Here is a 17,564-nt window from a genome sequence, read left to right as displayed (position 1 = left end):
CACTTTGATTTTTAAACACAATAGGATTTCTGTGCTCTAAAGTTACCTGGTGACACAGGAGAGCAGAGACAAATGAACAAGTAGGCAAAAATGATTATCACTGTCATCTCTGCATTTTTTAACGAGATGAGGAGGCACAAAAGCCTTAGGGATGATACCTAGATGTGTCTTAAACATTAGGAAAACAAAAACAGAGATGCAGTTCCTGAGAGCAGCAGACACAGCACTCAAACCCAACCCATGAAAAGAGCCTGTTTTCCTTATCCCTCCCAAGTCCATCGCTGGGAACTACAGTGGTCATGTTTGCACAGGAGGAAAACCAACCCAGATGATGCGACAGGAAGCATGTATTTAATCTCTGGACCATTATAAACTTGTCATTTGAAGCCTACAGCCACTAATTTAGGCAGAACACTGAATGAATCAAGTAACTTAGTGGGAGGAGTATGTACACTAATGCATGTGACACAGTAAACAGAAACCGTGATAAATTAGACAAACCATGTAACCATTTTATGGATTAATTATGAATTAAACATACTTAAAAATGTAAAATTAATTCTTAAAAAAGGACAAACAATCAAGACAGCTCACTGCACAGTGGCCAAGCATGGCTGACTTATTTACCTACCTGTTACAACACCTTAATGGATCTGAATTTGCCTTCTCTCCTATGGCTTGAGTGACAACTGACTAATAGGATTACAGGCTCTGTTCCAATAATACAGTTCAGCTACATGCCAGCAAAAAATGACAGCCTAAACCTGAATTACATGGCCTGGGAATCCATCCAATTATTAACTAAAGTAACTGTTATTACCTAACCTAATCAAAGGAGAAGCAGCTGTTAATCTTTGGTGGCCTGCAGTGTAGCAGCGGTCAGACTGGATGGACTGTCTTTGTACTTGACTCCTCTACAGACAATAATTATGTCCTTTGTGATCAAGAAGGAAGGGCTTCCTAACCTTTCAGACAGAGGCAGCAGATGGGGAACAACTGTTTGTGTGTTCATTAACAAGATAGGGTAGATTTTATCAGGGTTTGGCATCTGTGGCACCCTCGGAAGCACCACTTACCCGAGGACACAAGTATTTTTGGCAAATTCGAAAATGAGCAGACTAAATAGAAAGTTCAATATAAAGTTTTCATCTCATTACCTGACATTTGGTACAGAAAAATACACACAGCTCAAAAAGAGTGATTTACACATATGCCCCATCCTACCCAATGTGACCAACAAAGAAACACATGAAAAGGCCAACTGGCCTGTGCTGGTACTTGGCTGGCTTTTGTTGCACTCATTAAAGCAGTCGCACAATGTGAACTGTGTGCTTCAGAAATAAAGCCAAACTGGGGGAAAATGCTGCTGAATTTATACAAGTCAGTGGGTAACACTAAGTAACACAGAGATGGCTTTTGTTGCACTCATTAAAGCAGTCGCACAATGTGAACTGTGTGCTTCAGAAATAAAGCCAAACTGCTGCTGAATTTATACAAGTCAGCGGGTAACACTAAGTAACACAGAGGGAAATAAGGCCAGCACTGCTTTGCAACAGCTTTTGGGTTGTGTGTTCAATATTCCAGGAGAGAAAGGAGCCCTGCACTGCTGCTCCCCCCTGCACAGGGCACTGGCAAAGCACAGCACTTGTGGAGCAGCAGAGGTCAGGAAAGCTGTCTCACCAGGAGGCACGACAGAAGTGCCACTTAGTTTATGCTGGGGAGAGTAAAAAAAAATGCTGGGATAACATGGTGGAAGGACCTGAATGGGAAGATGTCTGATAATACACAGGAACAGCTGATGTTTGGAAGCTGAAACCAAATTAATTCAGGTGAGAATAAAATGGTTTTTTTAAATGCCAAGAGTAATTAATGATGAGCATAATATACTTAGCATATATAGTCAACTCTCAATCATTTAAAGTTTTTAAATCAAACCTGATTATCACCTAGAAAAATATGATCCCAGTTAAATCATAATTTATTAATTTGGTGCAAGAGTTATTGGGTGAAATCCAATGTCCTGGACCAAAGTACTCCCTTCCATACATTTCTCCTGTTAAAGTATTATTATTATTAGTTAATAAGTAGAGCAGAATCAGAAATAATGCCGAGCTTCAACAGCTGAAACGATTTAATGCCAGCTTTGCTATCTCTGCTCTATGTGACTTTAGACCATTTTGAGTATTTGAAATTTTTTAACTAACTGAAATACTCTGGTGTAGACCCTTCCTCAAAGACAAACCTCCAAAATAAATATTTTCATGAAGACTAAAAAGGAAATTTTAAAAAATTATTTTTCCTTCCTTAACCCAAAGAAGGTTTTCTGCTGGTCCTGCAGAATGTCCAAATCAGAAGCTGATCTGGAGAGCCCGTTTGAACAGACTTCAGGAACTAAAGTATTTCAGAAGAAATTATTTCTGAATGGAACCAAATACTTTGAAACATGCTGACTGCTATTTCTGAAAGAACACACTTGTGCAACTCTATTCTAAACTGTTCATTGATGGAAGAAATAATAACTAATTAGCAAAATATAGTAAAATCCATCTTAAGAATTTTTTTCTTTCCTTTTATCTAGTGTTTGAAGATTCTATCTAAAATGCCAGGGGCTAAGAAATGCAGTTCAAAGCCTGCTTAGAAAAACAAACCAGACAACTGAATATTGTGCTGGCTTCTTTTTTTTCCACCTTTCCCCTCCCTTTAAATAAATACACAAGTATATATCTACATGCACATACACAACCATGGACACATTTGTGACTGTAGAAAACCTACATTCTTTGAGTAGTTCTCCAGACTTTATACAGTGAAAATCCCTGGAGAGTACACCAAAAGAGTATTTTCTATTAAAATAAGCAATTTTGCTCCCTGTAACACTTCTCTGAGTGAAATTAGTGTTATAATAACCCCCCACTCCACATGTAAACCTCAAACGGGTTCTCAAAAATAAGTGAATCCACCCACAATATCATTTCAACAACTGAATATCAATGAAAAACTGGTGAAGGATTAAAACACGAGCCAGAACTGGGTAAGTGTCGTTTGAATCGGAGGGAGGCATTCATTCACATCCAGGAGTCTCTCTCTTGTATTTGTATCCATTTCTCTCTCCTGCACTGCTTGTGGGTTAAAGCCCCAGCAGGGAGGCCCTGGCAAACACTCCATGCACCTTGTCCTGCCCAGCAAAGGGCACATTCTGTGCCTGAAAGGCGATTTTGGAGCCTCAGGGGAAAGGCAGCCGCTGTGTCTGTGCTTCCTCAGCAGGAGCAGAGTTCCCTGGCAAAGGGGCCTGGGGAAGGTGCCCCCCCTGCAGCAGCTCAGCCCTGCTCTGGCCCATGGAGAGGTGCCTCTGGCCCTGAGCATCTGGCAAATGCTGGCTGTTACCTGCACAGCTCAGCTGTGCCAACTGCAACTTCACAGCCTGGATTCAGCACACAGGAGGACAAATATCTAACAAGCAAAAGGGTGAAAAAACAAGCACTTGATACAGCATTCAAATACAATATAAAAAATGAGGCTCACCTTACCAAAAATAAAAGAAGAAGAGGCATTTTGGACTATCCTCTCTGAAAGTCTACCATGTATCTAACAAGCAAAAGGGTGAAAAAACAAGCACTTGATACAGCATTCAAATGCAACATAAAAAATGAGGCTCACCTTATTTTTTAACTGTACCAAAAATAAAAGAAGAGGCATTTTGGACTATCCCCTCTGAAAGTCTACCATTGACAAGCAACCCAAAATTTGTTGAGGCCTAGGGACAATACCAATACTAAAAATTGATTCTTAGGCCTGTCCTGAAAACACTAAACATCCTGTGCACATAAACCTAATTTCTCTCTATGCCATCATATACTTAACTCATTTTTCTGCTTGCTAACATCTGCCCACATTGTCAGGTCACACCAAATTCAACAGGACTCCTGACTGACTCACTGGATGATCTAGAACAGGATGAGCCTTATTTACACAATCTCCTTCCAAGCTCTGCAGTGGCTTTTCAGTTTAGCAGCGAAGTCCCAGAGAGGCACCCTGTTGTACTTCTGTTGACAAGGACAGGACCCTCACAATCCTAACTGTGAAGCCACAAGAGTCAGTGAAAGCCATAAAAGAAAGACAGGTAAAGGTAAACCAGTGAATTCCGTGGCTTTCAGCCACGCCAAGCAGCATTACAGGAAACACACAATATTGCTTGGAAAAGTAAGAATTACCCTCACAGATGTCCTGAGAGACATGTTCTGAGCATTGCAGAACTTGTGCTTATTAAAAATAAATGTTTGGTCTATTTATAAATAACAGGGCCTCTAGTAAGTGCATCAATTAGAGGAGGAAAGCAACAATAGAGTTTTAATAAGAGGAACAATAATAAGAGAGCTCCATAGATGGTTCCATTAGCTGAAGCTAATTTGACTTTTTCTGATTAATCTCAAAAATAAAATTTCCCAAATAAGTAAACAGAAAGCAAAATTATATAATCTTGTCCTGTCCTCTCTCAACATTTATTGGACAATGAAGTGCCCAGTGAGCAGGCAAGTCAGGTCTCTCTGAACACTGAATCTGACAGGGCACTGCTGAGAGCTGTCAGCCACTGCAAAGCAGCTGATTTCTGCTGAACCCAGACTATGCCAGCCAGTGCAATCCAGACAAAGTGAAGATACTGAAATTATGTGGGAGAGGACATATGGAGAGGGAGCCTGATTTGACAGCAAAAAAAGCCACAATTAGTACAACACTGGAAGCTGACAGCATTTAATTACATCCTGCAGCAGTTCTCAACTACACCCACTGTGAGAAATTAACCTCCCAATAATCTTGGAATAAGAACACTGCAGAGCTTATCTGTGAACTCAACTTGCCTTTTAATACCATTTCCAGCAAACAAGTTAAAAAATATTCTGTGACTGACCCCTAGTAACAAGTTCCTATTTATATGTTCATCTTGGGGTAAAGGTTAATCCACAGATTACAGAAACTCTGGGCAAAGGAATTATTGATGAGATAAAGCTGCCTTGCCCAACCTGCAGCACACAACACACACCTGACCTGTTGACTTCTTCCAGGCAGTGACAGGAAAAGGCTGTTGGGGTGGGAAATGCTGTCCACAGAGCTCCTGCTGTGCTTGCCCACTGCCTCTATGCTGGGACTATCAAATCTGCTGCTGCAGTTGATACAGAAGGGGATGTTTCTACTCCAACAGCAGCCTGGACCACTGCAGATAAACTGGAGCTTACAGGACAGTGATGATAGTCCAGGCTTTGAACACTGCTAAACCTTCTTCAAGCTGTGTTTGAGTGGCACTGTGCATCACTGGCACCCAGTGATGATCACCTAGACATAAAATTCTGTAATTCTTACTGTTACAGGCTTTAAAGAAATGCATTAATTTTGAGGAGGGTTACTTACATGTTGTCTTTTCCAACAATTCTATCTGCTTTATCCTTCCTGGAGTTCATGCTCCAATTGAGGTTCTGTACTTAACACAACAAAGGAAGCATAAATACAGAATTCCCTATGTTACTTTCTGTGTTGGCAAAATTATTAGATTTTCAGTGGCAATATACAAAGTTCCAAAGGTCCAAAATCTAGTTTTAGCTGGTAAAACTTTTTTGTTTAAACTTGTTTTTTACTTTAAAAAAAGTTTTGTTTTAAAACTTATTTTGATGTTTTGCAATTCAATACCCTTCCTAATGTTTGGATTTTGAACTTTAAATTGTTTTTAAACAGTTATAATTCAGCTTTACATTTGATTAATTATTTCCCTTCATGTGACATCATTGTAGCTTTGGAACAGGCTACTGCAGGAGTATGCTGAGTTGAAAAATTAATGGATGGATCAAAATATTAATCCACTATTTGCATAGAAATACATCATACGTCTAGCTAAAATGAACCTTAAAGTTTTAACTTCTCATTTTAACAAATAAGAGCATCAATTACTTTCACAGAGAACAAAACCTGTAAGGATGAAAGCACAGTTACAGTGTCATGGGGGTGTTTATCTTGTTTTTTAAAACTTTGGCTAGGAAATGCCCACTGCCTGGTATCAAAGAAGGCTTTTTGGTGTAAACCAGTGCACTGCGCATGAAAATCTTCACGTGGCCAAAAGACACAGGAGAGAAAGGCAGCGGCTGCCCCGTGACAGCAGCACGGCTCTGCAGGGGGAGGTGGAGGGGAGCAGCCTTGGGACCTACAGCTGATCCCAGCCCAGCTCTGGACGTGCCTCCGGCCCAGCTCTGGACGTGCCTCCAGCCCAGCTCTGGACGTGCCTCCAGCCCAGCTCTGGATGTACCTCCAGCCCAGCTCTGGATGTGCCTCCAGCCCAGCTTTGGACGTGCCTCCAGCCCAGCTCTGGATGTGCTTCCAGCCCAGCTCTGGAAGCCTCCAGCCCAGCTCTGGACGTGCCTCTGCGGCACAGCTCAGCCCTGCTGCCGCTGCCCTGGCAGACAGACAGACGGACAGCCCGGTGTGCTCACTGCCCCCTGCCATGCCAGGACAGCACCAACAGCCCGGCTCCCCAGGGTGCCCTTGGACTGCGGGCACACAGCTGTTCCCTTGTGGAATTAGTGCTGTGCATACATGTACTTCCCCTTTTTCTGCAGAATGAATTCCCTGTGTGACTGCAGGTTTAAGTTTTGTCAGGGCTCAGCGATTATCCAGGTAATTCCCATGTGCTCCCACACCAGGAGACAGCTGCTGTAAGCAGCTTAGCAGGAGAAAGAGCTGTGTGATTTCCAAGCACAATGGTGTCTGAACCTGTTGACAGAGAAAAATTCTACTTCTAAATAGATTTATGACTCGCAAGGATTCAAAGGATCGCTGCTGCTTCTGCCAGTGGTGTCCTCTAGTGGAGAGCAGGTGCGGAGGACACAGGGACAGCAACGGGCTGACCCAGAGCCACCGTGCCAGGAGCACCCCCGCTCACAAACCTGCCAGTCACACTTCTCACGGCTACAATAATGCCCAAAGGTAACTTTTTAAATCCTCAGTCAGCCTAAGAAATGAATCCGCTGCGAGGCTCTAGAGAATAACGTGTTTTACATTATATACAGAAACTGTGCCTGTGTGCACATGCATGGAGATATGTGAGATCACAAAATACAATGTGAGTCAAGCCACTGGTTCATGATTAAGGTAAATTCACTAGGACTGTAATTTTCACTCTTTTTATACATGATGCTTTTTTTTTGACTTATGTAAGATGGTGACAGGCTGGCAATTCTCTCTTTGAAGGCCATACCACTCTGCTACACTAGGAACACACAGCTCCTTAGGTGCAAATATCTGCAGCACCAACATTAAATGTGCAAGAGTTTGGGAATCACAATTCTCACTGTATTCTTAAATACACTTTAAGCAACAACACCGGGTCTTTATAACAAAGTATTTTGCTTCTAAAATCTATTTTGTCTGTATATATATGTCATATATATATTTATATACACACACTCACACATATACACACACAGGGCAATTTTAAATCTCTGTAGAGATATTTGAAGAAACTTATCCCATGTTCCATTTAATGCTGCTTGTGTTCCATACATTAGTTCTCCAACAGATTTCAATTTTTTTGTTTCTGTTTCTCATGATGAAGAGTTTGTATTATTGGGGGGACTGTCCCTCTTCACCCTGGCTATGGTCACCATCCCCAATGGGCCCAACAGTTTAGAGAATAAAACATAAATACAGGGCCTGAGTGTGTTGTTAGAGCCAGCCATTTCTGACAGTCTTTACAATGCGATAAACACTGTCTGTCTACAGCCCCCATGTATTTGAAAGCTACGACAAACATTTTACTGAAATGTAAATAACTGACATCACCACTGCTCAAACAGGAGGCTGAAAAATCTCTCTAAAAATCCCAAACCCAAAAACATTGCCTGACACAAAACAAACCATTAACGGTCGCTGAGAGAGCATGTCTTAGAGATCATGAGCATGGAGACCCTTTTTCTAGAAAAAGGATTAAACCACTGCAGTCAATTACTAGCTCATATTCACACATTTTTCAGTTACAAAACTATAGCCTTCTCTATGGAAGTATATTTTCCCCCGAAATCTGTTTCCAGTAAGAATATTATTCTGAATTAGTAATGTAAATAATCATACTTAAACTCAGCCAATTCAAAGGCAGCTGCTTGTAGATTTGCATGAAGAGAGCTGGTAAGCAAATATAAGCACTGTGGCCCAATTTATTAAAAGTCTCCTGTTTTATTTTGTGGTTCCCTTTTAATTCAACACTTCAACAATTTATTTTGCACTCACTATTATTTACTGAGACTTTTACAGCACGTAGAGAGCCTGAAGGAGAACAGGGACACAGCTATCCTCAAACCCATCCAAAATCATAGTAAGTTTTACAAGCAGAAGCAGTGAAATCCTGTTTGTAGGACTTTGTGTCTTGTGCCTACATGGGAACCTCAGCTGTAGTGTTTGTGCTGGGCCACTGATCAAACCTGCACCCTGCTGCTGCAGCCCTGTCCCCAGCAGCAGAGCTGGGAGAGCTGCAGTCAAACCACTCAGTTAAAGAAACCTTATCACTCCTGTGGTGGAGGAGATCTTTTTCAAACTAGTGATCAGCAAGAAGCATCATATAAAAGCAATTCCATTTAAGCAGATTAACTTAACCCTGAATTCCAAAAATCATGAGGTTCCCTCAGAATCCTACTGAATCTGCGTGCCATATTCCCAGTCAGATGGAGAACAGACACATTAAGGGCTTGCCTGAATGTCACATGTAAGTGCTGTACAAATTTAGCTGGAGTGATTTAACTGCAGTGTTTTAGCTGCAGCTGAGCCAGGTGAAAAGGCCACTGCCCTCAGCTGCTGTCACCATCCCTTCAATGGCAACAGCCTGCGTGTCCCCCAGAGTAAGTGTCTGCCAAGAACAGGCCTATCCAAAACCACACAGGACACTTCCAACATTTAAAAGTAGGACTTTTAAAACCTGAAGGTACACCCCCCCCTCTATGAACAAATTTTAGGAAGAACTTTAGGCAAGGGATGTTCTGTTGGCAAGTGCAAGGATGACCATCTGAGAGGCAGTGACCTCTGACCCAGGTCGGGGTCACAACCTTAGAAATGTATGTACTTCAGTCAGCTCAGGGCCTAATGTCTATGCAGCAGACATATTTTAATCAGTAGATATTTTCAATCAGGAAAGTTTTAAATCAGGAAATCTCACCTCTTTACATAACAGGGAAATAAATGATATAAGCATAAGCAAGTCAAACCTGTAGCTGCAGTCACACTAACAGGTTATACTGCCCTCAATACCCTGGCTCCTGAGAGCTCCCCGTGACAGGACATTTCTGTGGGAGTGCTGAAGGCAGCTCGAGCAGGCACTGTGGGACTCCTTGTGCATCTGGAACACACGGCTGCCCTCGGTCATGGATGGGTAGAATTAGTCCATCGAGGAATGAACATGCATAAAATCAAAAGAATCGTGGCAGGACAAGTGCTCTAGCCCTGCCACTTCAAACATCAACTCTGCCTTCTGCAAGAGTTTTTCTTTTAGCATCAAAGGCCCATTCAAAGGAGATCTTAAACGGAGGGTTATCAGATCTTACTAAGAGCTTGAAGAGTCCCACATGACATCTGCCAACCTCAGGCCAGGGCTTTCTGGTAACATTTGCATGCATTCTGCTGTTGTGGCTCTGTTTGTGTTTGTTTTCCTAATGTCCTTTTAAACAAAGTAGAGGTGAAAGTGAATACAGCTCCCTTCCAGGATTTCTGCCAGAAAGGGTGAGATACACAAACCCAAGGACTTTCCAATAATCCAGAGCACACCCAAAGCAGCAGCACCACTGCCTGGACACACCTGGGGAACAGCACTCCAGGCATACACAACATCAGGATTTGTGCTCCTTGCCTCCTACCAACACATGGCTGGAGGGACACAAACCTATTTAAAACTGGAACCATATGGTGGGTTATGACTTTAGAGTACCTCTTATGCATATTTAATTTAAAGGCACGTGAGCCACATGTTTCATGAAGCTAATGGCCACACTCCAAGTCAGATCCTCAAAACCTGCACTTCAATTTGCTTATTCTTCACAAATCCTTTTCCAGCACTGGACACAAAGCTCCTGCTTTTTGTAGAGCTTTATCCAACTAAGCCAATGTGGGCACATCAGGAAGTGTCTGGAGATCTAACAACCACTTGAAGCAAAGCAAAGCACATCTCTTTAATGTGTTAGCACCCAAAATATGCTGTGCTGCACAGGGATCCAGCTGCAGTGAGAATGAGGAGCAGGCAAGGTGCTACAATAAACAGCCAGGACTCCAAAATACACAGTGGTTAAGACGCATGTTTGCCTGAGAGAGATTTCTCAAATATGACTATCTAGAGGATATATAAACCTTTCAAACTGCATTAAACAAGCACTTCTTGCTGTATTAGTGGAATCACTTGGCCCCAGGTGCAGAATGTGCTGTGTCCAGCAGAGTACGAAGGCAGAAACGAGAGCAAGTGTGACCACCATAACCATGCAGGCATGCAGCACCCTAGAATGTTCTCAACCATGAAAGAGGTTCAGAAGTGAGAGAAAGCCTTATTCAGTATAGTGGAACACATCAGATGAAGGCTAAGTCCAAACAGAAATTGTTATTGTGATCTGATTTTACCTGGAGGCAAATCCCATTGAGACAGGGTCACAAATCTTGTGTGTGGCTTTTTTTGTGATTCAAATTTGCATAAATATTACACCCCACCCTTTCAGGCTGTTTTAGCACAGTCATGGAATTTCTAATGAGCTGAATAACCCTTCCTTCTGTTGAGAAATTTAATGGTATATATTTTTCTTATTTACTGCTACAAACACCAGCTCAGCAATTTATTTCGTGATCTGTAAATTTAAACCAGTCATTTTTTCCCTGGTGAGCCTGAATACATAAATTTTTCAGGCAGTGCAAACTATTAACAAAAGAAAAATCCAATGTTTCACAGTATGAATGAAAAGAGGGGTTTTGGATCAATTATATTTTGTAATAGTTTTGCAGGACTTCTTGTGAGTAAGAAGAATTTCTAGTAAGTGGCAAGGATCTATTGTAGTGAACCCTGTCCTCCCTCAGGGCAATTCTTTATTCAAGCCAGGCCATTAGCAAGGGTAAATCAATGTTATCAGCTCACACACACTGACAGCTTGTGTGGTTCCTACTCCCCCTTCCTCCCCCCACATTAGGTTATATTTTTATGCTCTCCAGGGAAATTCAATTAACAGTGTCAGTCTCCTCCTCTCAGCCCATGACTGACACCATCAGGGCTCTTTCAGTGCCCACTGACATGTAAGATGTGTCTGTGGATTTCTAACTCACAGGTTAACAAGAGAATTCCCATCCCCTCCTGCAAATGACCATGTATGATCTGAGCTGTAAACACTGCAATGGTTACTGAAATCAATCCCTCCTGACCTTATTGATCAGGACACTCAGATAGAAAAATACTTCTCCAGTGGGAGCTAAATGTTTTGGGGGTAAAACCCCAAATCAACAACAAAATAACCCATGTCTATGAATACTATCAAATTTAGTTTTTAATTCCCCACTGCAGACTCAACAGCCAGCAAAACCATGTAAGCAATTAATGAGTAACACTTAGCTGCAATTCACATCTCATTTTAAAAAATCTCAGCAGATGACTACTAGTAAAAAGCCTGGATACAACTCCACATTCCAAAGAATTTCCAAGGATTATCTAGATAACTTTCAAACAGATTCATCTTCTCATCATAGTCATGCAACAACATGATTTCTTTATTTTGAAATCAATAAAAAATGAGTTTTTCAATAATTAATGGAAGCACTGTAAAATGTGAAAATGGCACAACTCTTTCAAACACACTCTTAAGCTTGATGAGCAGCTCCAAGGCACCCCCAGAAAACAGGTGAGGAGCCCGTGCATCTCAGGCAGCCTCCAGCATTTAAAAGCATATGCCATTAACAATTGTGTTCTCCACACTGACCAAGCTGTGAAAAGCATCAAGCAGAGCTCTCATTTTCACAAACATCAACTCTGAACCACAATGATGCAATCCCCTCCTCAGATTTCATTAATTTGGTTTCTTCCAGAACTAATTTTCATTATGTCTTGATTACAGATAAGAAAGATAAGTATTTTCTAGTGGTTGAAGAGAGAGCAGAACATAATGTTCCAGCTGAAAACCCAAATACTGTGGTCTTAATGGAGCAAAAAACCACACTGCAAGTCAGAAAGCACTGTGGCAGCAGACTGACAACAAGGAAATAGGAAAAAAGATGCAAATGCAGTGCTATGAATTAAAAAAAAAAATCCAACATTTACCATAAAGTAAAACATGCTCTGCAATCATATCACTTTAAAAAAGTCAAAACCATAGAAATAACCCACACACATGCCCATCATACCTTCCTCCTCCAGTGAAGACCCACTGACTCTGCTGAACTCTGGCAAAATTCAACAGATCGGTGCTCCAGCAAACCTGGATCCAATTCTTTCCTCTGTTTTCTGCTAATTGGTTTGGGCCCTCATTGTAAAAGCTGTTTGTGGGTAAGCACTACAAGCTAGATGACTGAAGTGACCCAGGTTAAAAACAATCCTCATGAAAATACAGGGGGAAAAAGTGAAAAGTGTTATAGCAGACACTGCTTGTTACACAGAGGTCATTTATTCTTCAACATCTCACATTAAAGATTCCCAAATCCACACTGATGAGATTTGAGGGCAAAACAATTTCTAGGTCAATCATAAGTCACAATACCTCTTTTTCCAGAATCCGAGAGATCTCTCCTAAGGTCCTGTCCAGACCAGGAACTTTGTGGTTCCCCAAGGAACAGCTATCCTGCATTTGGAGGTGCTTCAGAAGGTCTTTTGCTAATCGCTGTAACCTTCAACAGAAAACAAAGAGCAGTTAAAGCAAAAAGTGCCTTATTAACCTACATCTTTGTAATGAACCTCTGGTAACAGTGAAGGAATCATGAAAATATATGTTAATGATTGTTATCATCTATTCTGATCAGCTTGCTAAACATCCAAGGAGATACTGTCAGCTTGGAGTGACATTTCACTATCTACTTTTTCAAAGAAACAGGACAGATATAGAGTGAGCAGTACAGCCAGAAAGGTGCTTTATTAGCTACATTTGTTTCTGCTGTTTCCCTATTCCCCTTCCACAGCTCATCCTCCTAGTTTTTGCCATCCTCATTTTCAAATTATTTCACCCTATTTAAGATGAATAAGGGAAATGGAACAGCAGGACCACTTGGCTGATTTCTTATAGGCATCATAAAAGAAATGGCTCTTCAGGGTTATTTGAATAAGGGAAAAGCAATGGTTCTGCAACCTACCTCAGAAAGGGCATTTTATTAACAAGGGTCAGTAATGAAGACAAAATGCAGAGGTGGGAGTGATGTAGACACACACATGGGTTGGGTTCCATTTCACTTTTACATATCTGCACTGGGCTATTCACCTGTGCTCTCCTGCTCAGCACTGAGGGGAAACACCCAGTGCCAGGGCACAAAACACAGCAGTCAAAACACAGCCAGAGTTCATCCTTCTGTGCCCTGACTGTGAAAGTGCAGTGGGAGCAGCAGGGCAGAGGAGACAAGGCTGCCAGAGTTGAGTCCCTTAGCTGGAGACTGGGAGCAGTCAGGAGGAGGTGCCACTCTGTACCTGCCATGCATTTGGTGCCACTGCCTCAGTGTCCCCTCCTGCTGCTCTGAGTGACAAGGCTCACGGCTTGCTGGACCTTTGGTTTCATCTACTGGGCAACCTGCACTGAGGTGGGACAAAGCTGGCAACTGAGCAGGAGGAGTGGCAGTGACACTGCTGGGACTGGAAGCGTGCACACAGAAATCTAGAGGAAGGAAAGAGAGGGGAAGGGTAACAATGCTCATCAGAAAATGGAGATGTCAGGGTTAAAGGGCCAGAAGGCATTCACAAAGTGACCACAGAGTATTGGAAAAGAAAAAGATTACATTAACCAGTCTCCCAGAAGTGAGACAGGAGATGGAATGGCTGGAGAATGTACCACAACAGTCACACTATATTTTTTAAAAAAAAACCCATATCAGAATATTAATTTGTAGAAGAATAGAGAGTTTCCACTTAATCAAGGGACAACAGGTACTCTGTGTCTTCTCTTTGAAAAAATTAGGAGCTTCATTAATAGCTTTCAAGACATGCTGAAGATACATATATGTTCTTGAAGTACAAATAAAAATGATTTGTGGAATTTTGAGTCTGGGACTCCTTATCATCTGGTCAGCTGAGCCCACTAATATACAACCAGGATTTTTCTATGACAAGAAAAATAAAAGTAGATTACATCCCAATGAGATTTTTTTGCACTGCTATTTCCTCTGTGGAAAATGAGGTTGGAGGAAACCTCTGTCTATCTCCATAAGCCACAAGCTAAAATGGGAAACAAAACTAGAAGCCAAAGCCCAAATAACTGCAGGACTTGGACAGTAAATCAAAAGACCACAGCACCAACGAGAAGTGGAACTGCTGCAGTCCACAAGCAGAGTATTTTCACAGAGTGGGATTTAGAATGGCTATTGCCTTGGCAATATCCTAGCACATGAAGCAAAAAATACTTTATTTCTTTGGTATATCTACCCAAATTCTATTATTAAAGCCTATATAAAGCCCACCACTCTATATTGTAACTTCATCTGACAAAAGACAGCAAGACAGGTTTCCATTTGCTTCATTTAACATCACAGGAATGGAATTCCACCAGGATTAACCACAGAGGCTGAAGAAAGGCACTTCCCTAATCTCCATCAGGCATCAGCATACAAAATGTGTAAGGATTATCAAAACACTGCTCATAGGACTCAAAGAGAACATAATCATATTACCCTGAGCCTTCAGCTGACACAGCTAACACAAGAGTCTTTCTCTTCAGTCTGTTAAGATGCTCCCTAAGTTCAGTTTCTGTCCTCACTTTAAAAACAACCTGTACAGTACTAACTCCCCAGGAAAAGCTTCCAGCTTTCCATTTCTTCTGAAAGTCTTTCTGGGTACTTTTAGCAAAATTCAAACTTTCTAAGTGTGTGTTCAGCATCATAGAGTGAGGAACTAGAATAATGAATTTCCGATTCTGCCACATTAAAGAATTACCTCTTACATCCTCATATCCTTCTGCAGGGGGAGTTTTTTGCCAAAACCAGTCAAAGGTGCTGTGTGATCACATGGGGAGGAGAGGGGAAATAAAACCTGCCCCCTCCCACCCCGTGAGCCTTGGAGAAATTATTTCAATATCCTCCATACTGACTTCTTGGCCGTGTCAGAGAAATAAGAATAATTTTTGGACTGTTTCAAAGGACTAGAAATATATTTAAGAAGACTTGTGCTTGGATGCAGAATTTGCCATTGCTAGGAATGGATTTGGAAAGAGAGAGCTCTTTGTACACACTGGACTCCTGGCACACTCCTGGTATGCACTGGGGATTACTGGGACATGGCATCCACACCTGATCCAGTGACTCTGGAAAAATACCATTGAATCCAAATATTTCAAGACAATTAATTAGTCTTCCTTCTGTCCCCCAATTTTCAGTCCTCCAATGCTTACTAAGCCATACATAGAATGATAAATAATTGAAACATTACTGTGCAGGATAATAGAGAAAGTTAATGTTTTTTCTTCTTAAATTATTTATATCTCACTTATTAAGGTTTTAGTACTCCTCACAAATGGATAATTCAGAATGTAAAAGTAATATCAGAAGGATATAAGGCCCTGATTTGTCTTGGAATACTACCATAATGTAAACTAATAAATTGTATGTTCAGCAAATACAAAGACAGTATCTGATCTTTATTCACTGCAAATGGGAAAACAAGGACTATTCATACAAAAGGTTTCTAACATGGGCTAAATACTTTTAGCAAGTTTAATATATTATATAGGCCGAAGGAAAAAGATCTGTCAGTATTTCTAGGCTACATTTCATGTCCAGAAAAACCCCAAAAGCCTTGAAATAGTGGCATCAATGTATCCAGCAGTCGCAGATTTAACCCGATGTCTCGGCGGTACTGACGCCCAGGGAAGGATGGGTGCGGCCGGGCAGCTGCGGGGCACTTCCCCAGGGAAGGAGCGGATTCTGCTCCCGGCGTCCTGCCCGGGCAGCCCCGCTGCCAGCCGGACACACGGCCCCGATCCCCGGGACACACGGACACACGGCCCCGCTGCCAGCCAGACACACGGCCCCGATCCCCGGGACACACGGACACACGGCCGCGACCCCGGACACATGGACACACGGCCCCGCTGCCAGCCGGACACACGGCCACGATCCCGGACACACGGCCCCACTGCCAGCCGGACACACGGCCTCGATCCCCGCTGCCAGCCGGACACACGGCCCCACTGCCAGCCGGACACACGGCCGCGATCCCGCACACATGGACACACGGCCCCGGTCCCCCGGGACACACAGCCCCGCTCCCCCGGGACACACGGCCCCGATTCCCCGAGGCAGCCGGTGCCGGAGGAGCGGAGGGCGGCCGTGGCAGCTCCCGCCCCGCCCCGGGCAGAGCCGTGGGATCCCCAGAAGCTGTGCCCGGCCCCTGGCCGCTCCCCGTGCCCCGGTGCCCTGCCGTGTCCCGGCTCTGGCCGCTGCGGGTGCGCCGCGGCAACAGCGCCCCAGAGCCGCACACAGCCCCCAGCACTGCCGGACACAAACCAGCTACATACAGCTTGAAATGGAAATCTGAAACAGGATTAAAAAATCCTAGAAATACTATTTTCTGAATACATTTATTTGCATTCCCATGAGAATGTTTTAGCTATTTTCTGAACAGGAAATCCACCACGTGCCTAATCATACCTGTTATTTTTCTTGTTTTAAAGTTTACCTGAATTTTATTTTATTTACACTCTGGCTCTTCTACAGTTTCCACAAGATTTTGGAAATTAAATTTTGTACAAGTACTTCCAGTTTCAGAGATGGTCTGTTTTTTCCTCAGTAATCAGTATTTTGGGACAATATCTTATAACTGGCCTACCTGGACTCTAAGCCTTCTGCACCAGGAAAGCCTACAAGGTGAGTTTATCCTGTGAATACCTGATATATTATAATGAAAGAAAGTACTACATCGGTACAGACATTTAGCTTTGGGCTTCTGAAAGAACAAACCCCACACTACATTGCCATCTCCTCTGCAGCAGACTCTCACATGAAATAACATTTCTTTTTCTATCTCCTCTTTTTGTGCTGCAGTCTGCTTCCAGGATAAGAGTGGTTCCAATATCCATACTATTGGAAGTATCCCTTTACAGTTAAAAACAAAAGAGAAATAAAAAGAATACATTAAAACAATTCCTTGTTAGGTGAGGAGAGACTAGTTAAAACATTAGAACAAAACTTCTCCCCCTGCAAACCTGCTAATTCCCTTCAGGCATATGGCAATCTTTCATTACTTTAGCTTCCCTGTTGTATTGAAGGATGACAATTATACTTTGCTACCTGGATATTTAACACTGAAATACATGGTCTTGTCTCTGCATCAGAAAATATTAAATAGATGAAATTAACTTTGTGAAAATGTTTTCCTTCCCTTTTCAAAATGT

The 17,564-nt window shown here is 42.3% G+C and overlaps 1 protein-coding gene across 2 annotated transcripts in view; it reads right to left on the bottom strand.

Annotated features, from left to right (window-relative positions):
• SCAPER (S-phase cyclin A associated protein in the ER) overlaps positions 1-17,564 on the bottom strand; it is a 136,209-nt gene that overhangs the window by 54,130 nt on the left and 64,515 nt on the right. For both annotated transcript variants that reach the window (XM_041427672.1, XM_041427671.1), the window contains exon 23: positions 12,741-12,867. In XM_041427672.1, coding sequence (XP_041283606.1) covers positions 12,741-12,867 — 127 coding nt within the window. The remainder of the gene's footprint in view (positions 1-12,740; positions 12,868-17,564) is intronic.

The sequence above is a fragment of the Onychostruthus taczanowskii genome, unplaced genomic scaffold, assembly GCF_017590055.1.
Source record: "Onychostruthus taczanowskii isolate IOZ18803 unplaced genomic scaffold, ASM1759005v1 scaffold118, whole genome shotgun sequence".
NCBI classification, from domain to species: Eukaryota; Metazoa; Chordata; class Aves; order Passeriformes; family Passeridae; genus Onychostruthus; species Onychostruthus taczanowskii.
Note: the sequence above shows the minus strand (reverse complement) of the source record. Positions and strands in the feature narration are given on the sequence as shown.